Source organism: Hyposmocoma kahamanoa, unplaced genomic scaffold (assembly GCF_003589595.1).
Source record: "Hyposmocoma kahamanoa isolate Upper Pololo Valley unplaced genomic scaffold, ASM358959v1 97, whole genome shotgun sequence".
In the NCBI taxonomy this organism is placed as follows: Eukaryota; Metazoa; Arthropoda; class Insecta; order Lepidoptera; family Cosmopterigidae; genus Hyposmocoma; species Hyposmocoma kahamanoa.
The window spans coordinates 2,584,404-2,611,912 of NW_020655294.1; the positions used below are offsets into that span (position 1 = coordinate 2,584,404).

At 35.3% G+C, this 27,509-nt stretch overlaps 2 protein-coding genes across 3 annotated transcripts; both read right to left on the reverse strand.

The window, feature by feature from the left end:
- Window positions 1–27,388, reverse strand: LOC113238606. 2 transcript variants are annotated; one of them, XM_026475435.1, is made up of 10 exons: window positions 27,218–27,388; window positions 19,810–20,178; window positions 18,493–19,530; window positions 17,106–17,291; window positions 16,713–16,926; window positions 9,002–9,230; window positions 8,584–8,711; window positions 6,980–7,125; window positions 4,683–4,764; window positions 1–69 (listed from the first exon to the last, which is right to left on the reverse strand). In XM_026475435.1, exons 1-10 carry the CDS (start codon window positions 27,270–27,272, stop codon window positions 30–32), a joined length of 2,487 nt encoding a protein of 828 aa, XP_026331220.1. In that variant the 5' UTR covers window positions 27,273–27,388; the 3' UTR covers window positions 1–29. The 2 variants fall into 2 exon arrangements, with proteins under 2 accessions (XP_026331220.1, XP_026331219.1); XM_026475434.1 differs by having other exon boundaries at window positions 18,493–20,178.
- LOC113238608 lies at window positions 13,113–14,691 on the reverse strand. Its single transcript, XM_026475436.1, has one exon. The coding sequence runs from the start codon at window positions 14,548–14,550 to the stop codon at window positions 13,594–13,596; it is 957 nt and encodes a 318-aa protein (XP_026331221.1). The 5' UTR covers window positions 14,551–14,691; the 3' UTR covers window positions 13,113–13,593.
- Window positions 27,389–27,509: the final 121 nt, after the last annotated feature.

Sequence of the window (27,509 nt, forward strand, 5' to 3'; positions counted from 1 at the left end):
TTGTATTTTACTAGCTAAATCACCTGGTGTTACACGTTAGACGCGTCTTCGGGTCTTGAATTGGTTTGCCTGAAAATATAGTTTTGATTAAAAATTTAGGATAATAATATTGGAATAAGGAAATGAGTTCCGTGCTTCTGACAACCCAAGTGCCCTAGAGAAAGTAAAACTGTTTGTTAACACCAGTCGTATGTTTACACTCAACTGTACTCTGAGATGGAATTTAAGATAAAAAATGACGTCAATTGAAAAAAAAAATATTTTAAGAATCGTGCAAATGTGAAAGTTCTAAAAATAATCCATGTTTTTTATTATGTTCTTAAACTGAGTGCTCGCACAAACAAAATACTTTCAAAATGTTAGTTTTTATTTAAAACACTCTAATTACATAAGCTTAAAAATACTAACTCTAGTGCTTTTTTGTTTATTCGGTTTTTGATGATGATGTAAGAGAGATTTTATTATTTCAAATAGGTATGTACATAAATAAAGTAATTGTAAAGCGTATAATAAAGTATAAAGAAAAATAATAAGTTTATTTATTATTAATAGAGCTGGTTACAAGAAGTAGTGACTGATTAGAATGAATCACGGTAAACGAACTTGAAAAAAAAATGTTTATGATCTATGAGATATCACTTTGACAGTGACAGTTGTTTGTTTACATTTTAAATCTCGAATTCCATCACAAAGTATAGTATGATTTTACTCCAGTTGTTCGCTCGAAAGCACTATCGGCATTTTCTGTAGCACAATAATATGAACACAGGAGTTTCTCCACACAAATACTGTTTATTTATAAAAGAATAGATTTAAATTGAGAAGGCCATAGATATATGTATTAATTATCCTCAAAAATGCAGGAAATTAATGTAAATATAATTCACATATTATAGCTATACTAGAGCAATATATTTACGTTGCAATAACACTATAATAATATAATATAGTGAAAATCTAAAGCCAAAGCATACCAACATATATACACAAACTTTAGGCTACACGACTGTTGCATATGTTTAAAAAGTATATAAGCTGTATGTAATGGCTTGTTATATAAATGCTGACGTTTAGATACCCATATACAAACAAATAAAATTATAGAAAGCATTCTGAAGTTAAAACGATTTAATTTAATTTCGAAGTATAGGCGTCACACTTTAAACTCCACAATGCAGCCCTCGGCTGCGTTTATTTTGTTTTAGAATAACCATGGACCAATAAATCAAGATGACAGCTAATCTTCATACTGCAGATCGTAACTCCGAAAAAGATCAAAGTCCCGTCTTATATCTATAAGGCGCTGATCGATAGACTGGAAGTAATTTATATTACGTATAGGGCACAGTATTGAATCGAAAGTACCGATAGCGTACTCACTCGTACACTCATTTTATTCGGCAAAGCTCGTCACTCACATAGAATATTATACAATTCTAGATATGTGTTAGATGATCTATTAGATGATCACTCTTTCAGTGAATTCAGAACTTTAAAACGCTCCCCTACAAACTTGGCAACGTCATTTCCCATAATTTGTGTTACTTAAATTTTCAATTTTCAACTCCTCCTCTGTACAATGACTTAGAAACAAAAATCTATTTGAAGACGGTCTGTTTCTCATTTTTGATACTGTATTGCCTGCTTTTGAGGGCAAACGTTCTGATGAAGGGACAAACTTCTTTTAAAGAGGCATATGGTGGCATACAATATACAGCCAAAAAATCGCTAGGTGGCTTGCGTTACGTTATGTGGTGTCCTAAGTACGAATTATTCGAAACGATACGATACTTGTCTAAAATTATTTGACAAATAAGCATGTCAATATTTGTCAATGTGTGTTACAAAGTAATTTATACATTAACGCTTCCTAATATGGGTAGATGGCGCTAATCTCCGTGCAATAAACGCCATCTAGTTCCCTTGTTTGTTATTACTAGAAATGAGAGTATCTTTGAGGAATTGCAGCTTGTAAATGTAAAACATATCAGTTACAAAAATAGCTATTTGGTACGCGTCGCGACATCTGGTGCACCAATAGGTACTAAATACCCGACTACGCCATCTTGTATCGCGATTAGAAATCCTCTTGAGTTTATTGGTCCATAAAGTTAGTAAAAGCTTATTAGGATTCAATTTGAGTCAGCATGCGTCGTTAAATTATTAAATTGGTATAATAATAAAGCCACATGGGATAATACGTCAAAAGAGTTTTTATTAAATGGCAGTCGCAAGAATAAAACGAACTACATCAAAACAAATTACGTAAAGTCAAGGAAGAGGAATATACTTTATTGTTAACTGATTTCGAAAGAAAGGAGGAGGTTCTCAATTCGAAGTCGTAGGAAGTAGAGGGGTAGTGGTCCCATTTAAATTTGAAGACAACTAGGGGATGAATGACTTTTGAGCTCGGTTTTTTTAATAATCCGTGCTGGGATCAAATGTTTTGTGCTCTACGAAGAACAGAATAAAGTCTTATAAGAATTTTGAATTACACTAAACTTGTTTTTGTCTATCGGCTTTACATGTTTTAACAAACATTATGCTAAATTCAATAGTGACGATGTCAAAAATTGTGCTAACGTCCCCAGACGATGGGGTGAGACGAACAGTACATCGTATTTCTTAAAAAAGTTAAGGTAGGTATACCTCATGTTCTCAAGATTTCACAACTTTCAAAGGTTTTGCCTTAGAATAATAACGCATAGAAACCTAGTCCGCACACGCTAAGTGAGGCAAATTGAAGCGCGCCCAAAGGGCCTACACGAGCGGGCGGGCCTTCAGTGCTCAAGGTCAACTTGCACCGCGAACAGAGCAAGAATTTTAGCTAAAAATGACGAAATGTGCGGTAAATGAGTGTAAAAATACGTCAGACAAACATAAAATAGATACTAACATCACATTCCACAAGGAAGTAACGCGTTTCAACGTGTATTTTTATATAAATATTCACTAAATCCGAAAAATAACCTACTACTAAAACTAGGCTACATGAATTTGATTTTTGCCTCACTTGTGACAGTTCGTTTGATATGAAACTATCATTCTATGCGTTATTATTCTAAGGGTTTTTCCGCCATTTGGATATGTAGCATTTGGAGATATAATCGTTTAAACTAATTTGTTTCTCTGTTTTATCGACTGAGACGCGTTTTCAAGGCTTCAAGTCCCTCTTACCCCACCTGACCATAAATAATTGTGAAATTTCATAACTCTCCTATTTGATTATAAAAAGTTATCGATTAATTTCGTTCTTAGATCTTTTAACCTCTCTTTTGAAAAGTGGTCATTTTGCAAATGTGGCCTTATTAAACAAAGGGTGCGAATTGATTGATTCATTGACATGCAACATTAATGTATCTTAAGCGACATTTTTACCTAAACAGCGTTTTTATTGCAAATGACATTTTAAACAACGAACAAGGACGCGTCGACATTTCCCGCCAAAATGACACCAAATCGATACTTCCAATTAACACTACGCCAACGCCTTATTTTATTTACTAATGTCATGCTGCCCGAATTTTCTGAAAAAAGTGAAGAAACAAGAAACAAAAATCGAAAAAAAAACTAATTTTGTGAAAATAAATAAAAACAGAAATGACCAAAAAAATCTAGTTAGCGTAGTGTTAATTGGAGACACCGAAATATAAATTATAGCAAAAGCTAAGTTTATCGTTCAACTCAACTGTTTTTTTTTATATTTTAGTGTAGCGTCCCCAGCGACCCCACTTGTTATCGCAACCGACATAGGACATGACAATTTCGTCGTTTACAACTTTTTAATCGCAAGTGTTACCTTGACAGTTTAAAAAATCTTTACATGGAGATAGCAAAAATATTGTAAGTACCAAAAAAGGCTTAACTTCCATTGATTTAAAAAAAAAATTATTGCTGTTACACATTCAGTTACGAAATTTATTATTGTTATAAGTATATTAAAATTCAATTGAGTAAAAATATAATACATATGTAAAAATATTTTAAAAAAAAACCCTCTCCTGTAAAATTTGTTTTTTGTTGCTTTGTTGGTTAAGCGTCAAAAAACGAAAGTCCAAGGTCAAGGTTTACCAAAGAGCGACGAAACGCAGCATATTAAGTGTAAAGATGATAGATAGAATCCGGAACACTACTCTGCGGTCGAAACACGCATAATCGATGTTGGGTAAAGGACTGCCAGGTTGAAATGGGACTGGGCTGGACACGTCTGTCGCACACTGCTTGCCGTCTGTCGCAAACACATTTTTTACACATACACGGTTGTCTATGTATGTGTCCATGGCACCCGCGACACAGGATTTCCCTAGTGCTATGTTGAGTGTGTGCGTTACTATTATTATTATTATTATGCACCCATAGAGATGGGCTCAAACAGCCACTTGGTGGATGCCGGACTATGGACGGATGCTAGCGACGACGAGACAGACTAAGAAGAAGATGGCGGACGGATGGATGGACGAGGAAGTCAAGAGGCCTTTGCCCAGCAGAGGGACTCAGAAGGCAAATTAAAAAAAAAAACAGTCGGAGAAATGTGTCATGTGCTCGAAGAAACACGCATTATGTCAGAAACCCATCACACTGCTGAATTTCTAATTGTATGTAACAAGTGATATTATGAGTAGTTAAGCAAAATCAATCTGTGCACTATGAACGGGATACACAACGCCAAACTCGTTACGTACCTTTCCCTGGTGTCCATTTCGTCGTCAGAATCAAAGGGGTTATCGCGCATGTAGCCACGGTTTGTGAAGCCTCCCATGTCCACTGGAAATTAATGATTACTTCATTACAATCACAGTGTAAACAGTAATTAAACTCGACATCGTGATCATTCGCTTTTGATTTTTACTTTAGCTACTTTCACAGTTTAATGATATACTGCATTTTGCTTCGGGGTATAGCCGCCGATATTAATAGAATCTTTGTTCTGCAGAAACGTGCGGTTAGAGCAATTTACAATAGGGGTCGCGGTGTGCCTTTATGAAATAAATTTAAAGAGATTAACATTCTTACGCTAGCGTCACAGTATAATGAAAATGTTTTTTATGAAAAATAGTGACAGATTTAACATTAATACGAGGCATAAAAAAACTAGCTGTTCTTGACAGTCGTCTCAAATAATAAAAAGTCTCAAATATATTTAAGGGGTATACGTACAATTCTATAATAAGATTCCGATTGATATTCAAAATTTAAGGTCTAAAACTTTTCTGAAACAAAAACTTTACACTAAAAGTTATTAGGATACGGATTCTACGTACTTGGATGACAAAAATCCGTGGTAGTGACCCGTTTAGCTCTTCCAGGTATTCACGATCTTGGATATTTAAATTAAATATTGTAATAGTAAATGTATTCAAATATATATTTACAAAGAGCGACCCTAGAGTTACTTGTTCATTCTTCTCAGGGTAATCTGCCTTACGAATAAGTAAGTAGAGTTTAATCAGTATGACGGTTTCAAGTATGATTCGCTTACCTATGAAACAAAGATTATTTGACTTTGAATGTAAGCATTACTGCTTTCCGGTTTTGAAGGGTAAGTGTGCTGATGAAATTACAGGCACATGGAACTTGTCAACGTATGTCTCAGGGTGGCGGGACGAGAAAAAAATATTTTTTTTTCTTTTATATTATTACGCCGGAATGGCGTTACGATTTTTATTTTGGCTCTTTATATAAATAAAGGTCTCTTGATGAACAGGAATATTACAACTGGATCTCAGTTTTGTGAACAGCTAGAAGAGTCTAATTGAAACTTGAATGATGGTGCCACGGTTTTGGTGAAAAATTATCAAAATACAATTTTTTCTTGATATCCGCTTTTACATTTTTCACTTTCCATAAGGGATAAAAATTAATTGAAATGTTAGATAAAATTACAAAAATTGTTATTTGTTATGCAAGGCTGGTTGAACTACGCGATTTGTGGTACATTACTTATTTATGTAATATGAAGCCGTTGATATATTTTATTCTTATTATTGTTGACATTAAATTGACAATGATAACTAATTGTGCTTATTAAATTATTTTAATTCGTTGAAGAACCAAAATAATTTCAATAATCACTTAATCACCGAAAATAAAAGTACAAGCAAGAATAATAATTGTTGAGGTGTAAATTCAGAAGATAAACTTTTTCTTTAAATTATAAAAACTGGTGTTTTATACGTGGTATGGTGTTCAACTGTTTTTCTTTCATCTATCATTTTCCTCGCTATAGTGAGGTTGTGATCTCTCGCTATTGTGAAAAGGTTGTGTTTCGTTCGGCAGCGAAGTTGTTTTGCGTCTCGTTTCGCTCGTAGTTCAATCTTAGCTTCCTTCGCTTGTTCAGTGAGGTGAAAACGTTTACTTTCAACTTTATATTTAAAAATTTCGTTAATCCTGGCACCTGGTGTCGCGGGGATTTTTCTACACAAACGCGGATTGTTATGTTAGCTAGAGAGTGAAAACTTTAGCATAATTAAAATCCAAATAGAATTTGAAAACAGGACGTAAATATTTTAAAACAGTCGTTAAAACCTAATTTCCCCTCCCCTGATTTTTTTTTTCGAAAAGCGACCTTACGCCGCCTTTTCTACAAAATACCGAAATATATACTAAACATAACATAACAAGGGTTTTAATTTTTAAATTGATTGAATGTCCCAATGTTGTACCACCTAGATATTCAATTTTTTTGTGAAATTACTCCACTAGTTTGTTACCTAAGTGGTTTTTTCGGTCATTCTCGGACTGTGAACACTTCACTACCTAATTCCGTGGCTATTTTATTACCTAATTATTCGATTATTTTATCGTACACTATTATTTAATAATTACACGATAATGTACTTGCGTATTTAAATAGTAAAAATTGCCACGGTAATTAGGTAGTGACATGCACCAATTGGTCCATGGTAGTGATCACTACTTCGAGAATGACCGTTTTTTCTTTGAATTGATGTAGTTATAGTAATTGTTTCGAACATCTTACTTCTGGTTGAGTCGTCGAACTTGTCCTCGAAGTTGTCATACTTCTCGTCAGAGAACAGCGGAGGGAGGGTCTGGTGCGGAGTGGGGAATAGGTCATCAAACTGCTTCTCATTGCACACGCTGGTTGTGTCGCTGTACGGCGACATCCTGAAAATAATTATAACATCGTATCAAGGAATGCAGTCTACTGCACAGGTTTTGTTTCCTTCTGCTTCAATTTCAGGCTAAATAACAGTTTTGGTTTCGGGATTTGTCTATTTGGCATAATGCATCAAATACAAATTCATGTTTTATTGGTTAGACTGTTTTTTGTTTTCATTATGTATAATTTAAATTTTTGTTAAGTTTTTCTTTATTCGTTGTTTCTTAATTATCATTGTGAGTGCGTGTTCAATAAATGTATTATCTACGTATATTCTTTTGGAAGGTTTTTCTTTAAAACTAGTTTACACTAAAACTTTTATTTAAATTTCACAAGATTCAGTCATACAATGAAAATGTCACAGAAGAAATAGGTCGAGAAACACAACAATGGGGAAACAATTTTTAGAAAGTCAAGATAGACTCGGCTCCGAGTGATTCACAATTATAACGAGTGATAAAAAGCAGTAAAAAGCGTAGATATAAGTTATTTCAATAAAAACACAGCTCATATCTCTAGATTTATAAGTAAAAAGATTTTATTTTTAACCGACTTCAAAAAAAGGAGGGGGTTGTCAAAGCGACTGTATTTTTTTATGTTACGCGATTATTACGACATTTGTGGACCGATTTTTCGACAATTTTTTTGTCGGAAAGAGGGTACCTCAATAGTGGTCCCATTCAAATTCGAAGAAAATATTCCACCTCTAAGGGTGGCCAATTACGGGATAAATCCTGTTTATTGGATTTCACCCACTTTCTATTAACCGTATTCAATAAAACTTGGCAAATAGATGTAATTCCACAAAACTTTTGAAGTTGAAAAAGTTATATTTACCTATTTGGAGACTATTTGATCAAAAAGCAACGAGAGTTAAGGGAGATTTAATTATCTTTCCAGTTAACATCTCTATTCATACAGAAAATAAGATGTATTGTGCATTTAAAAGAGCACTTGAAAAAGTTTCCTTTTTAAAATAAGCACACAAGCACGCTTTTCAATTTAGCACAAGCGTTAATATATAATCGATGTTTCATAAACAAGTTAATTCATCAATGTGAACAATAATTTTATTAATAAAAACAAAACTCTTCTTTTACAAATAAACTTGTCTTAAAACCTTTAATAGACTACTCTTGCTTTTCTCTTTCAACACAACGTTGCAAGCTTTTTTTAAACATAAAAGTCTATTCGCTTAAACGTTTTTCTAAACGATTTTGTTACCTTCAAACTAAAAAGTGAAAATGGTTTGAAAAAGCACGCTTTTAAAAAAAAGCACAACGCTTTAACGTTTTAAAAATAAGTAGTTTTTCCCATCTCTAATTGCACAATAAAGACCGCGAAAGAGGATGCAAGTTCTAATATCGGTTCATACCACTTCGTAGATACAGTATTATAGACGATGATTTCTTGCCTGATAACGAAAGGTCACGGCTAAGATTTTTGCTGTCGAGGAAACTTACTTGGTGTAATTGTCGAAGCAGTTGTAGTGCCATACGACGTAGGCCACGATGCCCATTAACAATATCACGCTCACTGTGACAACCAGCCATATCATCAGCACGCGGCCATCGTTCGGCACGGGGAACAACTGTGGGTGATGTAAATGTAATTTACCACTGGGACTTTGATCACAACAGGGAATATTCAAAAACCAAGACAAAGAAGTAAATAACTTTGATATCGAGCTCTTAGGCTTTCGCGATTGTTACAATTTCCAAAGAATTTTGATGCTAATCACAGTTCGTTTAGATTAGCTTGTCATCTTAATTAGGTTTTCATTCCACCTAGTGAAGGTCTGTTGTAGGTTTTCCAGTCACTCAAGAACCTATCGTTATTATATATTCTACTATACATTTCTACATCTTAAGAGCCACGTACCGTAACACCCAAGCGTCGAAGCCTTGCAGCGAACGGATCCTGGTGGATATTACTCTCCCACATGTCTATTAGATCCTTCTCATGCAGCCTCGGCATCCGGTCCTCATCTTCAACGTCGTCTTGATCGTCGTACACCAGTGGCACAGCGAACCTGACCGCCGTGCAGTTCCGGAAGTTTGGCCATTCAATGTTGCAGAAAGTCGCGTTCACGATTTGGGTGGTTTCTTGACTGGAATTAAAGAGATATACTGTAAATGAAAGTTCATATGGTTATATTGATTAAACCCTACCGGTCATTCTCAAAGCAGATAAGAATGAGCAAGTAATTCTTTGTAAATATACATTTGAATACAGTTATCATTTACAACGTTCATTTCAAACATCTTTGATTGAGAATACCTGAAACTGAAGGATACATTTTTTACAATAAGATTCCGGAGCACATATTAAGATTATCATTTCCTAAGTTTAAAAAACTACATAAAAAATATTTTTATTGAAAAGTCACATTACAAAATTGAAGACTACGCGTTGGATAAAGATGTATGAAAAGACGACATTGCTCTAGATTCCACACAAATTTGATTCAAAGTTTATTTCTCTAGAGTTTCTTATTCGTTCTTCTCAGGGAAGTCAGCGTACTGAACGAGCAGTAGCTTAAATGTGACGTTTTCAAGTGTAAATTTATTTTACCTATGGATTAAATGATTTCTTGACTTTGACTTTGACCTGTAGGAGCTAAACGGGCCTCTTTGTGTGTATTCTGTTATTCCCAAACGTGCATATGTTACTTGCAATCTTCAATTTACCTTCCTTGTTTTCTACCTGAGAGTCATAATAATAATTTACCTCGTATGTTCTCTCTATTTGTTTTCGTCGTAGCTCTAGCAGCATACCGCATTCGTTTGTGCTACTCTTTGGCACGGAGCCAGCTGTTAGTGTACTGGATTACCTGGTTAATTTATTATGCTGGTTGTGTTCTGCGGGTGTGTCTAAAAGAGATCGCATTGCTTCGGTTTTTGTCAAGTTTACATGTACTTTTTGTGCAATTTTTTTTGTTAGAATGAGGGTACTTCAGTATTGGTGCCGTTTAAAGTTGAAGAAAATATTCCACACAGGATATGAATCCGGTTTCGCGCACTTTCCGGTAACCGACTTCAAAAAAACTTGGCACATAAATGTCATTCCACGAACTTTTAAGTTATTTTCCCATTTCCAACTTTTTAAGTCTTCGAATGTATTAAAACTTACTTTTAAAAATAAAATAATGTGGTAAAAGAAGTAAAATATTCAATCTACAATATTTATGGTACTTTCTCTCTGTGTGTGCCATAAACGGGAGACGCCTACTAAATTACTATTTTAATCTATAAAATCTGTAATAGCCTTAGTTTACATTTTAATTGTAATACGCAATTGAGAGTTTCGAGGACTTCTCAAAGAAAGGCCAGGTCAAGAGTACCCTTACCCGACGAGCGTGTATGAAAGCACTGAAGCTTGTCGATAAGGTTAAAGGTGTGTCAGGACCGTAGCAAGTAGGCTGTGATCTTTGCCTACACCGATGAACCTTTGTAACCTAATTTCCATCACCATCCTCACCATCAGATGAGATTGTGGTCAAGCGTGTGTTTATTATTTGGAAAAAATCTACACTGCACTCGACGTGTAAAAACTAAACATTTATGTTTAAAAATAACTAGTTAGAAGTGAGTTAGATAATCAGAGTGTTACTTCAGATATTCGTAAGCTTATTAATCCCAAAAATGTGCTCTATATTTAGCGCCCAAGGAGATAAATATTTTCTTCATAACAACCTACACTTTATTTACAGCCACTTACAAATTTCAACTGAATTACAAAAACAACTTCAAAGTTGTACATTACAGTATCGTTGAACTCATTTTTAAAGCTTCCTTCGTGTATCTGCGAATATCACAAAATAATGCTGTAGAGATTCGTATCGTGGTTGATGTTTTAAAAGCGAGGTATTTGAAAGCGATCTTAGGAGATAGCGCCGAAGAAGAAGAACAAGCGGAGAAAATTTCACATTGATCCGACGTCGCCAAGCGCCCGATGGCGGCTGACGGGGCAGCGCGCGGCGCAGCGTGACGAACCGTGGGACAATATTTCAATATTAATTGAAAACCAAAATTTAGCAGGTTCACTGTAGTATTCAAGAGAAATGTCACTATTTTATTCTTAAATAATTCATTTTAGACCTTTATTTCAGCCTGTTCCCGGGATTTTATTATAATATGTTAAAGTACATCCTATCGTATAACAAATTATCACATTCTTTGGACAATATCCTTAGGTGTATCGTATATTTTTTGTAAGATCGTTATTTAATAGTAAATACATAAACCATTTAATCTAGCAAAACAGCTTTTCCTGTTTCTCTTCCGGCGACTCGCCTTAATTAATATAGAACGGTGTTATTCAAGTACCGCACAATAGATACCGACTGCTTCAACTTATAATAATGGGACGGGTTGAAGGCAAAAGACGCGCTGGAAGAAATAAAAAGTCATGGTGACGCAATATCAGGGAGTAGACCGGAGTCACGAGGGCAGAACAACTGTTTTGTTTGTTTTGATGTGGAATGTATGAAAAAGTAGTGGAGAGGCAATTTAAAAAGAAGAAGAAGGTATCCAAGAGGTCGATCACATTGTGAAATTACGGAGACATGGGACTTGTCGACTTATGTCTCAGGGTGACGGGCGCAGTGGCAGTGCCCCTCAGATCTTTGCGAGTTAAAGCTCTGCAGCAGTTATGGATAGACGTGTCACTTACCACACTTACACTTACCACCAGGTAAATGACTTGTTCGTCCCGTCACTTGGTGTTATAAAAAATTTAAAAAACCTATTTTAGGGGCACTGCCACTGCGCCCGTCACCCTGAGACATAAGTTGACAAGTCCCATGTGTCTGTAATTTCACCAGCACCCTTACACTTCTAAACCGAAACGCAGTAATGCTGACATTACCGCTTGGCGGCAGAAACTGGTAAGCGGTAATACTTCCCTGGACGAACTCTGTCACAAGGAACTCTACTGCTAGTGGAGTATTTAAAAAGATAATGTTCAATAAAATAAATATTACGCGTTTTAAGACCAGAGAAACGCGGCTGGAGTACAATATTATTTTAAATGATGCTAAAGAACATATTGAAATATGTTTGCAGTGCATTAAAAATTATAATCACAACATAGTAACAGTAATTGAAGTATCACAGAGTAAGCTAATGTACAACAGGCTGCCTTATGGCTAAGTAATAATTTATTTCAGGCAATCATAAAAAATACTAAATACATAACAAATTTACGTACTTTAGCATCATAAGCTAGCTTCTTTTAAAATATACTAAGTTTAAAAGAAGCTAGTGCCAAGGTCAGATGTTGGTAAGTAAGGGGACAAAATATTTGCATTCTAAGCAATTTTGACCATTAGAGCATTTTGACCTTAATAAGTACTAAAACTTTACTCACCTCTAGTGTTGTACTCAGCTATAACGTTTTAATTTATTTTACAAAGCATATTATAAAGAACACTATTTATTACACTAATAAAGACGGATTTTGGGACTATGACGTCACTATCATATATTTACTTTTAAAACATATATTTAATTTATCTAGCAACAACGAGTAAGTACGATTTTCTTAATTCATAAGAACAAAGGTTTTATTTACAATACTTTTGCACATTGTTTTATAGCCATTTATATATATATATCTTGTTTTATTGTTTATTTAATTATTTACTTCCGCAGTCTTGTTAAATATATTTACAGCATTTGAAATTTCGATATGTCTGTGTTCACTTTTCTAGTCCTTCGCATTCGATGCCAAAGTCTACACACACGAAAGTGTATTGAAAAAAACCGAATCTCCAAACCTCATACAAGCTTTTCTTCCGTAAATTTTTTTGGGTTCTTCAATACCTGCACAGTATTGTCGGATTTGACTACACAGTTAACTTTTGTCTGTTCAGGTAATTCATTAATTTCATTATTGTTACTATTAACTCTATTTTCAGTTACTGTGACTTTAGTTTCTTTGTTTTCAGATTTTACATCGTTGTTATTGTCTAATCTTATTTCTTCTACTGGCAAGTTTAGGTCAGATTTCTTAGTGGCTATTTTTTCTTTATCTATATTCTTATTCTGAGATTGTGGGTAGTGGTGCAATATAGCTTTTGTATCGAAAGTTATTTTACCATACTTAACGAATTCAGTTGGTCTCTTAGGCTTATCTCTGCTTGTACTAGGGCCAGCTAATTCAAAATCGCTTGGACTGTCCCTCAGCCTTATACGAGATATACCACGACTTTCTTCAGTAATACTATCGTAAATATCCTTGTTATCTTCAAGTAATCCTAAAGCGACTTGTTTGCTTTTCTTAACATTTTCTACGTAACTATTATATAAGTTCATATCTACTGTGTTATTTTGTTTCAGTGGCAATGAGTTTGGCAATATCTTCTGAGGCTTCTCCTCAGCCGTGTATCACAATTGTTTTTGATTCGCTTGGCTTCTGTGGTTTGCTGACTCGCTCTTTGCCGCGGTGTGGTCACGCGCGGCGTTTGTTAGCTATGTTTGGCTCTGCACCATCGAGATACTAGTCGTCTCAGTGACAATGGTCGGCGCAGGGAAGTCATCTCCAGTCGAATCGTACATCGGATATTCGCAGCAAAGGATAAATTTCAGGAATTTTGGCACTTCGACGTAAATAGCCGGCAGTATCGGTATCAGAGGTGACGTAGACGCCTTATAATACAAATAATCTGGATTATCACGATATTTTTCGTCCGCCGATCGTTCTAGCAATGGTATACCAGATAGGAATAATATTATAGCCGTTGTAAATAATGGAGATAAGATTGCTACCCATTCCGCTCCTTCGATTACATTAAGTGATAATATAAAGATACCCCACCATAGAACAACTTCGCCGAAGTAGTTTGGATGTCTTGACAGACCCCATAGGCCATCATTGCACCACTTTCCTTGATTCGCTGGTTCTTGTCTGAAGGCAAACTTTTGCAAATCCGCATAAGTTTCAATCAATAATCCAATTACAAACACTCCTGCGCCGGCAGAATCTAACGTGGTCATGGTTTTTGGAGACTTTGGATAAGAATGATGTGGAGAATTTATAATTATAACAGGCAAACTAACAATATACACCCATACCGCTTGGAATGTATAGAAGACGGCAAATCTTAGCGTATTACTTTTACGATCTTCAAATTGTTTATCTCTACCAATGTGGTAGATTCTGTAGATCAAGTATCCAGAAAGCCTGACACCCCATAAGCAGACAAACGCTGTGACCATGAGTTGTCTGCTGTCATAATTCTTCATATGATTCGATTCCTGACCGAGGAAGAAAGTAAGTAAAGCAATGATGATAAAATTGGCACCACCAGTGAAATCTGTCACTTTGTCACTTTGAGATAAAGATGCAATTGTGAAGAACAGTATCTGCATTGCAACGGTGACCATTGCGCTTATAGCGAAATTATTCTTATCTATAAAAGGCTCCATGTTTATATTTTTTGACACTATTTGTTTAATTTGGCATCGGGGAATTGTTCAATCGATCCGGGGCAGTCGCATTGCCGCATTTTGCTTTTTGACACTATGTTTGACTGTTTAAAAATTTTGTAACACTCCGGTCTAACATTTTCACTTCTAACTTTCTCTACCTTACCTAAATTTCTTTACTTTATGTTGCTATTTATTTATTAATACTTTTAAAATGGATTTTAGTTAATATACTGGTTTGGTTTTTTAATAGACTTTTTGGCGTGGTGTCTCGTTCCCGAAAGCTTGGTGTACTGAAATAGACGTGACGTTTGCACTGCGCATGATCGGAGCTTTCTGTTTCACGCATGCGCCTTGAGCGAAACACGCAGCCCTCAATGTTATTAAAATATCTTACTTCTATTTAAATCTAATCTACCTAGTTAATCGTTATTTCCACCTTTGATTGAACTTACAGTAATTTGATATTTCTGTCTGACAGAAGTTTAATGTAAGTATCCGGTAAAATTAATTGTCTTATAGGTTATAGAGCATGTCCCAAAAGTTAGTGAACTAGGTCAAAGTGACGTAAAGCAATGCGGCAACACCCCGTATATGAATATAAGCATAATAGGTACACTAAGTCAGTGTCGTGTTGTGCCTACCTGTTTTGCTATTATTTATTAATACTGTTATTCAGTAGCACTGTTTTAGATGTATTCACTTTTAAATTGATGCAAACCTCAAATTAATCCAATGATTATGAACGAATTTATGGTTATTGTTTTACACCAGGTACATAATTTTTAATTTCTTTGAGTCACACTATTATTGTCTGTATATGCGGCATTTACTTCACATCCGTTCCATTGTTCGGTATGGATAAGGTTTGTAAGACGCCTGTGGCTTTTTTCATGGCGTTTACTATTGCACACAGCTGGATATAGGTCTAGTCAAAGAAAAATCATTCATTAGCCAAGTGGATATGGCCACAGTCCGTCTCAGATCAACTAGATGTAACTGTATACGGTCGGGCAATTTGCACGAAGCATTCTGCAATCGTTATGCGTACAGCCTAGGATTGTTCTGCATCAGCAACCCCTTATACATCCCACTGCTGAGCATGGGTCTCTGCTAAGGAGACAATTTGTGCCTTATCGTGCTAAGCCCTTTGAACTTGTTGGTTGTGAACTTTCTTCGGCATGCAGGTTTTATCACAATGATTTACTTTCATCGATCGTTAGCGAGAGGTATTCTACGAAACATTCACAAATGTAACTTAGAAATTAAATTCATAGCTACATGCCACCATGGGGATTCGAATCGTCGACATTTTAGTCACACAACAACTTTTCTTTCTCTTTTGGGTGTGACAAGTATTTTTCACGAAGCGTTATGCTTCCACATTTATAATGGCGTACGGCAATGAAGTGGAATTTCCTGCTTGCAGATTTGTTCCCTGAACGCTATGACTTGGTATTGGTGTGCATGCTCCATCATTGACCTCATCCTCACGAATGAGTCAAATGCACATTTATTTTATTCATAAAAAAATGTTTATAGTTAGAGTGAACAAGTCCATCCGCGTCCACCTCTTCACTCCAGCGATAAATATTGTGTGCAAACTTATAGCTGACACAAATTAAAAATATTGCGTCTTTCATTATATGAAAAACAAAGCAGTAAATAAATTATCCAAAGATAACAAAAATCGGAAATAGCTAAAACGATAAACTTGTAGATTATTTTACATTTTCTCTATATACAAAGTCCGAATATGTATTCTTTATGTTTTTTAATGACGTAAAATTAAGGCACGTCGCTTCCGTTATCATTATTTTGTACAGAGATTTCCCTTTCTGTTAAAGTTAAGTCAAGATTTCGCTTTGTATTATTACATTTTATATTTTTTTAATTTGACTATTTTGCTGAAAGGCTTAGTTACTTGGAAGAAACCTCCTAAAGCGATAATATGTCGAATAAAAATTATGTGTTTTGTAATATTTTCAATAATATAATAAATATAATCAAGATACTCATGGTGCCATGAGATTGGTTAATCTAAATTTCCTACTTCATTTCACGCGATATTAAAGTAATGCAATTGATCACCTTACATTTCTATTAGCCACTAAGTTTCCTTCACCATTGTTAACGCGAATTACAAAAGCTGAATTACTTACGTGGTGTTGAGTCCCATTTTAATGTCATTTTCGTTGATGTAGAACGTGGCCATATCAGCGACTAAGAGACGGAAGTCTTCTTGTATGTTATCCACAAACTCAGTTGCATTTACTCCACCTAGGTAGACCCACATGAACGACGTTGGCGTTGGCAGCACGATTTCAGCGTCGTTGTCCTCATCGTTCCATGTCATGTCTGGATACCGGGTAGGTACTGGAATTACCGATGGAGACATAATTAAATTTTTTATTTATCTAAAACTCAACCTAATTCTTTGTGAATAACAATAATTTTTATTTATCTGTATAGGCTGTTCATACACTTCATATCAGATTGCTGTGTATATGGCAATCCAGGGCAACTATCTAGAACTTGAAACTGGGAATACTCACAAATATGTTTAACGCTTAAGCTAAAGCCATACTCGGACGACTCGATGCCGTCGAGCTGTGTCGTCGAGTTTGAGCCTGTCACGAACCGAATGAACATTCTGTCTACCCCGAGGAACCGGTACATTCTTGGCTGGCGGAGCTGCCACGTAAAGACGAAACCATCGCTGTCTGCATCGTTTTGACCACCTATGGAAAGTCGTTAACATCCACGCATCAGCTTTCAATCGAAAGTAAGAGGTGTTTGTATTTTGTATTCGCCATTGAAAAAGTTATTTTTGCCCTACCAATTTATGCAGCAATCCTGAACTGTTGTTTAGCGGATTAAATAGACTTAAGATACCATAGCGACTTAAGATATACCTCAACCGACAACATGTTTACTATTATTATAGAAACGATATTTCGTTGCATTCCACGGACTGTATGTTTGTCATTATATATCATAGATTTACATGAAAAGACGCTTTAAATAGTCTTCTGTATAGATAATAGTACTATGTCGTTTTGTAATAAAGCCGTAGGGAAATTATAGCTCAACATCTTTTCATCACATTGCATGGTGGTAACTCGACTGTAATGCCCCAAAAATAACATATTTTTTCTTTTCACTACAGCCATGATCGGTAAAGGAGTTTGTTTAATTTATAACGCGACATACTTTCTTACATATGTTAGGTTCAAGTTCAAGTAAGGAGGTTATTTAAGTTCAAATTTTAAACATTCGCTTAAAATGTTATCTAAACAGATATTTACTACTTAAATACGTATTATTAACAATTCGTTATAATTGATTTTAATCATTTTCTGTATATTTTTTACAATCCATCGTGGCTGTATGCGTGTTTGCTATTTACAACATTTTAGTTCGAGTTGCATTGTCTATGGAAGAATTAAAAAGAAAACAAATATCCCGCCATTTGCCAAATCCATAATTGTTGTGAACCATATTATAAATACTTACTTCCTTTCAAATCTGATTAAAAACATTATATGTATCACGGACGGTAAAAAATATAAAACGAGTTATTAAAGCCCTCAGGCTCAAAAATTGGGAAACACGAAACCAATGACAATGGCATCACAATCTTCGCTAGTAAACATTATTTCATAACACGAAAACATTTTCTGTGCTATAATATAAAGTCTCAACACAGTTTGAAACGTGCTGTAGTAGTTGTTTTATTGTCATGCATGACACATGGTCTCAAGATTTAAATATTGCATTGTACAATTGCCTGGTTTCTATTTATATCATAGTAGATCAAGGCAATTAATAATTTGCTAGTCGTAGATATTAATTAGCAAATGCATCTTCCCCATGATATGTTAGTATGCATTTAATTATTAATTTTATTTCTTTAGTGGCAATACACATAAATATATTTACCTGGTATAACCAAAAGATATTGCCCGACGTCCCCATTCAAATTCAAAGATGTAATATTAAATTCAATACCAGCTCCATCGCCGTCTAAAATCCAGTCGTAGACCTCATTAGCTGGATAGCTATCTGGGTTCGTAATTAATACAGCCTGATCAGCACTTAAATTTTTGTGTATTGGAGCTCCAGTGACTTGGTTTATTCTGGAGTAAGTATCTAATTCTTCTTTATGCTTTACAATGAAGTCTTCCATCTGCTCATCATATGCCTCAGATGTTTTTTCTGTATCTGCTGTACGTATTACGTCGACATTTTGAACATTGCCGTCAAGTTCTTCTTTTAATTTGTCAACAACAAATTGTAAATTTTCATTATCGTTTACAAGGTTATCAATAGGATTTTCGTCATAAATCGCGTCATTGCCGTAAGATTTTTCTTTTGTTAGTTTGATTTCTTCCTCAGTATCGACGCTTTGTGTGGATTTTTGAGCTGTCATAGCATCAACATTGTCTTGTAAATCTTGACCATTGAGAGTTTCAGCTTCTTTAAAAATATCACTGAGATTGCTATCAATATTTACCACTTCACTGTTATCTTCTTCTTCGGGTAGTTCATCATCTACGTCTTCATAATTTTTAATAGGTTTAAACAACTTTGACTCATCATCTTTGTTCTCTATAGCGTTCTCGTCAGGCATTTTTTCCAAAAGGTCATCACTGTAATAAAATTCAAAAGAGTAATTTTCATCATCTTGGTCTGGTTCATCGTTATCTTTGAGTACTGAATCCACGGGTTCATCTAATGTTCCCAAATCATAATTACTATTGTCGTCTTTATCAACTTCAGATTTTTTACTTTCATTTTGATCGTTTGCAATATCTTTTTTTAACATAGTATCAAAATCGCTACCATAGGCATTTATTTCCTCCTTACTATTTATTTTTTCTTTTGACATTGTATCATCGTCCGTATCAACTTTTTCACGATTTTGACTCTCTTTCTCGTTCGACATGGTGTCAACATCCTCTTTAGATTCCACATTATTTGACACTTCGTCTTCGATATCATCGTCGTGATGTAATTCTCCTAAAGTATTGTCATCAGCATTATTGTCCTGGTTATCGTTAAGTACTTCTTTAGAAATAGTAATGTCTTTTTTTTCACTTAAAGTATTCTTAAATTCTTCCAAAAACAATTTATCCTGTTCATCTTCTGCTTCAATGTAGTCGTTTCCATAAAAAATACCATTATTTTTAATCTGAATTTCACTCTCATTAATGTCTTTATTTTCACGAGAAGTGCTCTCAGCAGGATCTTCGATATTTGATCTATTATCTTCAAATTGATAATTATCTAAATTGTCGCCATCTGCACTAAGTAATTTTCTGTAATTTTCTATATCATCAAAAACTTTCTGGTCACTATCTGGAATATTATCATCCTCATCCAAACTAAAACCACCATCATTATCAAAATCATCGATGTTTTCAACTTTATCATTCAATATTCCGATATCAGAAGCTTCGGAATCGTTACCTAAAAAATCATTTCGAGAATCATTTTCTGTGGATATATTTTCACCTTCTTCTTTTAGGTATGTGCTTTCAGGTAATACTAAATTTGTTTTTTCAATTTCTTTACTGTCTGGTTGCAATTCTTCACTAAAATCGTAATATTCATAACTGTCATCGGCTGAAACAAAGAAAAAACAACTTTAGTTAGAAAAAAATGAAAAGTTTTGTTTTTTGTTTACATCGCTATAAATCGATCTCGATTCGATAACTCAAAACAGCTTCTAATATGTGATATAAGATTGATATTTATTAAACATTGGGATGATTGTAATACTTTTCACGCTAGGTTAAATTTCACGCTGACTATTTACAACAGAGAAAAACAACATTAAATTACACAGAAAATGATAACAAGCTTAAATAAAAGAAATACTGATAATGTAAAGTGAGAAATGGATTTCAAATTTAATGACAGGCACTGCTGAAGCAGCACTATCATTGCTTGTGCTGCGCTTTTGACACTGCTTTGTAATGCGGTGTAACTACGAAGCCGATAGAGTTCTTTCTTTTTTGGTTTGTACATGAAATTGAGGACTAATAAGTAACATTTGTAACGCTTGCCTTTTCGTGTAATGTGTGCAAATAATAACGTCTAATAAGGTCAATGGCTCAGTAGTCACACATTAATTTCATTCGTGGCAAATTTCATTGTTATTTTTCTAGTTATATTTAGACAGACTAATTACGATTTCGTGCTTCCAAAATTGAAATACACTCATGGTACTAATTAGATGGTATGTTTTTAAATGTAAATATTTATTGAATAAATGAAATTGTATTCATTTACGTCGCTGATCAGGTTTGAAGAACAGTATTATCCTGTTTTCTCAGAAAACGCAATGATTTATAACAATATTTTCAAGTAACAACAAGTTCGTAATTAATAGTATGTATGACTCAAATAGATTTACTCATCGTTTAAATTGAACAAATATTAAATTGTAAATGTTGACATATTCCGAATGAGATCTATACAGCCGGCACTTTAGGTATTTGCTCAATAACGTCCAAGTATCTTTACATGCTTAACTCCCGAAACAAAAAAGGGAAAGTTTGAAGTTCTTTCTGTCTGTTTGTCCGTGATATTGTAGCTCCTAAACGGATGGAAAGATCTGAAAGCGGTTTTTTCTTAATTGAAGACTATTTTAATTAGGATGGTTTTTAGCTATATCTATATAATATGTATAATATCTGTTTAGCTGTCTAAAGATCATCAAGCTCTTTTCCCAGTTAGGAATCTCAGTCATTATACGAATATTTATTTATACTTCTATGGATTAACTTGAAAGTTTGTTATAATTATTAATACAAGCATCGTACACTTAGAACAAATTCCTTTGATCCGGCTGGATTTGAACCAACGTCTTCTAGCAAACTGTGCCAGGCGCTATGCCAACTAAACCACGAAACGAACTAGCGGACCTTATTAATTATTATAATGTGATTTAACGACTTTTTGCCGCAGCGCCATCTGTGAGAAATCTATTTCTTCACTCTAGTCAGCTGCTAGTAGCTGTAAAGGTAAAACAACCAAAATCTTTTGAAGGGTAAGGGTGCTGGTGAAATTACAGGCACATGGGACTTGTCAACTTATGTATCAGGATGACGGGCGCAGTGGCAGTGACTCTCGACCTTTGCGATTTAAAGCTCTGAGTGGCACTGCAACTGTTATGGACAGACGTGTAGCTTACCATCAGGCGCAGGACTTACGCCTTAAGGTTCCCACATAGGGGCAGGCAGAACTCTATGTGACACAGTGTAACTAAAGCCACATTTGGCAAATGTTTGCGTTGACGTTGTATACAATCTTGTGGAACTTAGTGCACCATAGAGACAGGTTGCCAGCCTATCGCCTACATATAGAACACCATAACATGCGCGGGATGATAAGCAGCTGGTACATTTTATGTTTTTCATTTGGTTCCAGATCAGCATTGATTATAAAATTTGTCTTATATAATAAATGTTGTGGGCATAACTAACAATTCCAATATGTAACAATTCCAAGTATTATTTGTTATCTGTAAGTGAACCATATTAAAATAAATTAAATAAAATAACCAGTCGACTTATCTACTTACTTATCTAATAAACACGAGTCTTTCAATGGAAAGGGCAGTCTATGAATTTCCGTTCTATACCGCCTAGGCGTGGAAGTAAACTAAAACCATTATATATCCCCGCTATTGGACATAAGTCTTCTCTAAAGATGTCCAGACGTTCTCACACTTTTTCTTCCAGAGGTATTGCTATTAAACACTCACAAATGTACGTAACTTAGAAATTGAAGGCTTAAGTACTTGCCGATAGGGACAGCCCCATATCTTTCTACATAAGTTTAGTTTATAATGACCCTCCCTACTAACCTCTTGGTTATTGCGGGAAGGGCACCTGTGCGAGAAAGTCCGCACGGATACCATTTAAGTCAGATCGTTTCCACGGACTTCATCCCGTTCTCAAAATTGGTAAGCCGCCCCGGGTGCACGTACAGCACCCTCCCTATTTTCCAGATAGGTACAGGAGCTGTAGGCACGTTTACTTACCGTTGCGCTCTGCGCAATTAACGGTTGCCACCGCCGCCACAGGCTTAGTAAACATTGACCTCTCAAATGAAAAGCAACCTTCCTTTTATTATTGGTAGGTGTAATATAATCTTTGGCATTGTGGCAGGCGTCGACCATCCAAGTCGACGCGTAAGGGATACACCGCACTTATTAACGCAGAATTAAGCATTAAGCTGATCAGAAAGTTTCGTTCGTGAACGTAAGAGCGAAAAAGACGTTGTGCGTTTCATATCGGTTCGTACGAACGCGACTCGACACAGCCTGGCAACGAATCTGGGGTCTCTCCCGTTCTCCGACCGACAACCGTCCGAAATAAGCTTTTTTATGTTATCAAATGACGGGACGAACAAGTCGTGCGCCTGGTGGTAAGCGACACGCCGGTCCATATCAGTTGTTCACTCATAGCCTTAACACACACATAGTACGTAAGACATATAAGTTGACAAGTCCCATGTGCCTGTAATTTCACCAGCACCCTTACTTTTTAAAACCGGAACGCAATAATGTTCACATTACTGTTTAGCGGCAGAAATATGTAGGTAAGGTGGCAGTACTTCCCTGGACGAACTCTTTCACAAGGAGCTCTACTGCTGCTAAAGCTCTACTAACACTATTGCATGATGCGAATGACGCTTCATACTGGACATGTTCTTTTGATTTGATCGCATATTACGTATTTGTCAGTAGTTGTTCCGGATGGAGAACGGAAGTTTAGTAACTCCTTTAGGATGCATGCCGCGTCGCACCTAAGAATATCCCAGTATTGGCGTCGTGCGTTTGTACGTACGGATGCCGAAGGATCCCCTGCCGAGCCATCCCGTTGAAAGATAAAGCTACTTATAGACGCTGAAACTTTCATGGCCAATCATTACTGCGACGTAAAACTTCAAGTGGTTTCAAGTACAATTGATATCTATTACTTCTTATATTACAATAGTCACATTAACTTTAACATTAAACCAAATAGTCATCCTAAAACCTTTGTGTTAAATGTTTATAGTAATAATACAACCTTTTATAACCCCGTGGCTAGAATGTGCCGAACCTACAATGATTTACTAATATCAGAATCTGGAGGTCACATTGATGTTTTCGTTAACAATCTTAGTCGAATTCGTACCAATCTCCTCAAATATTTCAACTCGTCTTCTCATTAGTACTGCCAAATGAATATCTATGTAAGTCTTTAGTTGCATTAGTTTTATGTTGTGATCCCACTTTTCCACTTTTTCTCACTTATTCCTTTCTTTGTTTTTTTTTTGTAATCGTTATGCAAATATGTTTAAACTTCGGATAATAACGCTGTATATACAAGTGTTAGGTCTACATGCTAGATTAAGACCATAAATTGTATCTCAACATGTTCCACTGAATGTAGACTCTTTTGTACATCCAATAAAATAAAATAAATAGTCAGCAACCGATTATCTACCATATTACCATAAAGATAACAGTATAATTATGATACTTAGAACTCTCTTTGATTAGACACGTCGTCTTTGTTTTAAATATTAGTTGTTTTACTAGGGAAGGTCGAGTGGCACTTAATGAAAGATAGTGACAACTTAAATTGTCTTTGAACGAGCTCCGTGTGCAACAGTGGTACGTATTGGGTAAATCATTCGAACAAGACCTACTTTTATCTATGGAATCGTTTACGTATCCGACTATAAATGTTCGGCTTTCTTACCGTCTTCCCACAATCCGCCCTTGCTTTTTCTTTGTTCACACAATTTGTTGTAGTCGTTTTACAATAATACCTAAGTACTAAGTTAACGCATACAAATTAATATATTTTCCTTTTAACGGAATGAGTAATCAACTGTTTTAAATATTTGTGTAATAATTTTAAATAGTTACTTATTGTTATTCAGAGGTATTTATACCTTATAGAATCTTTTTAAAATGTCGCAAGTAGAAATCAATGTCGTCACTAAACGAAAAAGCAATTTTGTAGCGATGAAAGTTTCTGAAATAAAGTTTTAATTTTTAAGAAGCGAGAATTTAGCGAGCGGTATATGAAATTCACTACGTATATAAATCAGAAAGTCAAAAAGAGTTTCAACAATGTGGAAAACAGGGAGATTCTATTAGATGAACGTCACGATTTAACCTTCCTGATGCTCTACAAAAGACCCTGTGTTTATCAGAAGGACAGTAGTTAGTTTCACTTCACTAAATAAATAATATACGGAAACGTCATGTTTTCTGCAGTTCATTGTTCCTGATAATACTTATAAGTTATTCTTTTTATGCTGTAATAAGGTACCATCTGTGTCAACTTTAACTCAATGAAAATCTGGTGCCTTTTTTTATAATACCAAATGACGGGACGAACAAGTCGTGCGTCTGATGCTAAGCGACACGTCTATCCGGTTACGGATGCAACTGTTAAGTTGCAGTGCCATACAGAACTTTAAATCGCAAAGATCTTATGGACACTGCCGTTGCACCCGTCACCCTGAGACATGGATGCTACAATCTTAAGCAATGAATGCTATCTTGGATGATACAATCTTAAGGAATGAAGGCCCTGTAATTGGTTAAGACTTTACTACAATCTTGAACGCTGAACAAAGTTTCATTTATAAAAGGAAATTGTGACAACTATCAAATGTTGCGCAATCAATGAATAATTCTTGGTATGTGATCACTCAAGTGATATTAAATAAAGGCAGTAGATTAGAGTAAGACCATTAGAGCGATTGTGAGCTGTATTTAAATACGAGCCTAATATTTTTAATAAAACATTTAAAAAGGTCACTATTGACTGACGTGACCGCTGTCATATCATGAAATTGGTAATAGTCTTCAAAACGGTTTGCAATCATGAATATTTTGAGCTTGGTGCAATCCAGGTCGGGTAAGGAGAGAGCTTTAGCACGGTGATGTTCCTTACAGGTAGAAACTGTCTGAAGCTCCAACAGGCAGGCACAATTTATATCACTATTATCTAATTATAGTTCTTACCCAAAGGTATAACTGGGATATACTAGTGCCACCTATACCAGTACAGGTATGGTATAACTGGGATAAACTAGTGCCACCTATACGATTACAGGTACAAATGGAACAGGTTAGAACCACTTATAGCATGAATGGTATATATTCAATGGTATAACTAGTCCGAAGACATATAAAGGCCGTGACGAAGGAGCTACGGAAAAATCTTTCCACGAGTGCATGCAAGCGTGGTGGAGAAGTATTAGAAAGTCAAAAGCCTTACACTCCAGGGGGGTTGCTTTGAAGGGGAAAATTCAATGTAAAGTTTGAGTGTGAAAAAAATTTTTCTGACAAACCTCGTATACAAACCAAAATTTTAATTGAAGGAAACAATAGGTTCGTCATTAATGGATTAAATGTTTTGCTCAAGCATTATTATATATATTATCACAGACAGGTTCAGATTTATACAACCAAGTTTGGCTAAGATAAGCAAGAAATTATAGTGTTAACTCAAAGATTAATTTTATAGAGAAGGGTAGGGTTCTGGTGAAGTTACAGGCACTTGGGACTCGTCAATTTATGTCTCAGGGTGACGAGTGCAGCGGCAGTACCTCTCAGATCTTTGTGATTTAAAGCTCTGAGTGGCACTGGAATTGTTATGGACAGGCCGCTTACTATCAGGCGCACGACTAGTTAGTCGCGTCATTTGGTTTAATAAAAAAATTCTTGCTTAAATTAAGGTACAGTTATATAAATGCGTTGCAACATAAAATAGTTACAAATATCGCACCCACAATAATAAAGTGACTAATTCGAAAAGCAAATACTGGTAATCTAACAAAATAGATTTATAAAAATTTATCGGTCTGGTATCAGTCATATACAGCTTTTGGGTGGAGCAAAAATAAAAATATATCTGTTATCAAAATTATTTTTCTTGTGAAATGCGGTGTACTTAGACATCACGTGTTTCATTAAAGATACTATATATGGCGGGTGGACACCGTGGACACAGACATAGACAACCATAAAAAACACCCAAACTTACGAGAGAAATAAATGTAGGCCATGCAAATACTTCTCCCGGCCTGGGAATGGAACACGGGACCTCTGCGTGGCAGCCCAGCATAATCACGGTTCGGCCACGGAGGCATTTATGTTGGAAATTAAACTCATACCTCCATCCACATTCGCTCTATAAATTTGTGCCGTTAATCTACCAACGTTCATTCTTTCTACATAACAAAACAATCCAAGCATCTCCAACCTGGTCACTACATCATGCCTTATACCACAACGTTCTCTTGCTACACTGTCCGGCATTCCGTCTTTAAGGCCTATAAACACTAAAAAACTAACATATACGTTTTATGTTTAGTTAAAAAAAAACAAATATACGTAAATGGAAAAATAGTTTCAATTCCAATCCCGATTATTTTTCAACGTGAAACCAACAGTATTTATATAAAAAAATTACTAAAGTATATATCGTATATCCACCTTAATTTACTTGGATAAGATTAATTTATATTGAATGTACAAATATTTGACGCTCACTGTACACATGGACAGCCATAGGTCGTAATCGTTTATAATGACCCTGTTATAAATTATCGGTCCTACGTATTAATCAATTAGGTATATTACCTTTTGTAGTTCGAAAAGCTACACCAATAAACAAGAAACAAATCCACAACTTCATTTTCACTTTTCAATAAAATAACGTAAATAAATAAAAAAACATTACAAACATAAGAAATGGCAAATAATAATTAATTAACAAGATTGGCAATACACGTGCGATCGGCGCAAGAGTCGGGCGTGAACTGAATAAAGATAGAGATGATACGCTATCACGAATCAATACGTGATATGACAGGCAAGTGATAGCGCAAAGCTGCTTTTATAAAATGATATTTTAAAGATTGTCATAGTCTTT

What these genes read in the sequence shown, in the direction of transcription:
- LOC113238606 (XM_026475434.1), bottom strand. Translation starts at nt 27,272, where the DNA reads ATGAAGTTGTGGATTTGTTTCTTGTTTATTGGTGTAGCTTTTCGAACT. An exon ending in AAAATGGGACTCAACACCAC is followed by an intron (nt 9,231 to 16,712) that starts GTAAGTAATTCA and finishes CTTTAATTCCAG; the next exon opens with TCAAGAAACCACCCAAATCG. An exon ending in GTTCGACGACTCAACCAGAA is followed by an intron (nt 4,765 to 6,979) that starts GTAAGATGTTCG and finishes ATTAATTTCCAG; the next exon opens with TGGACATGGGAGGCTTCACA.
- LOC113238608 (XM_026475436.1), bottom strand. Translation starts at nt 14,550, where the DNA reads ATGGAGCCTTTTATAGATAAGAATAATTTCGCTATAAGCGCAATGGTC.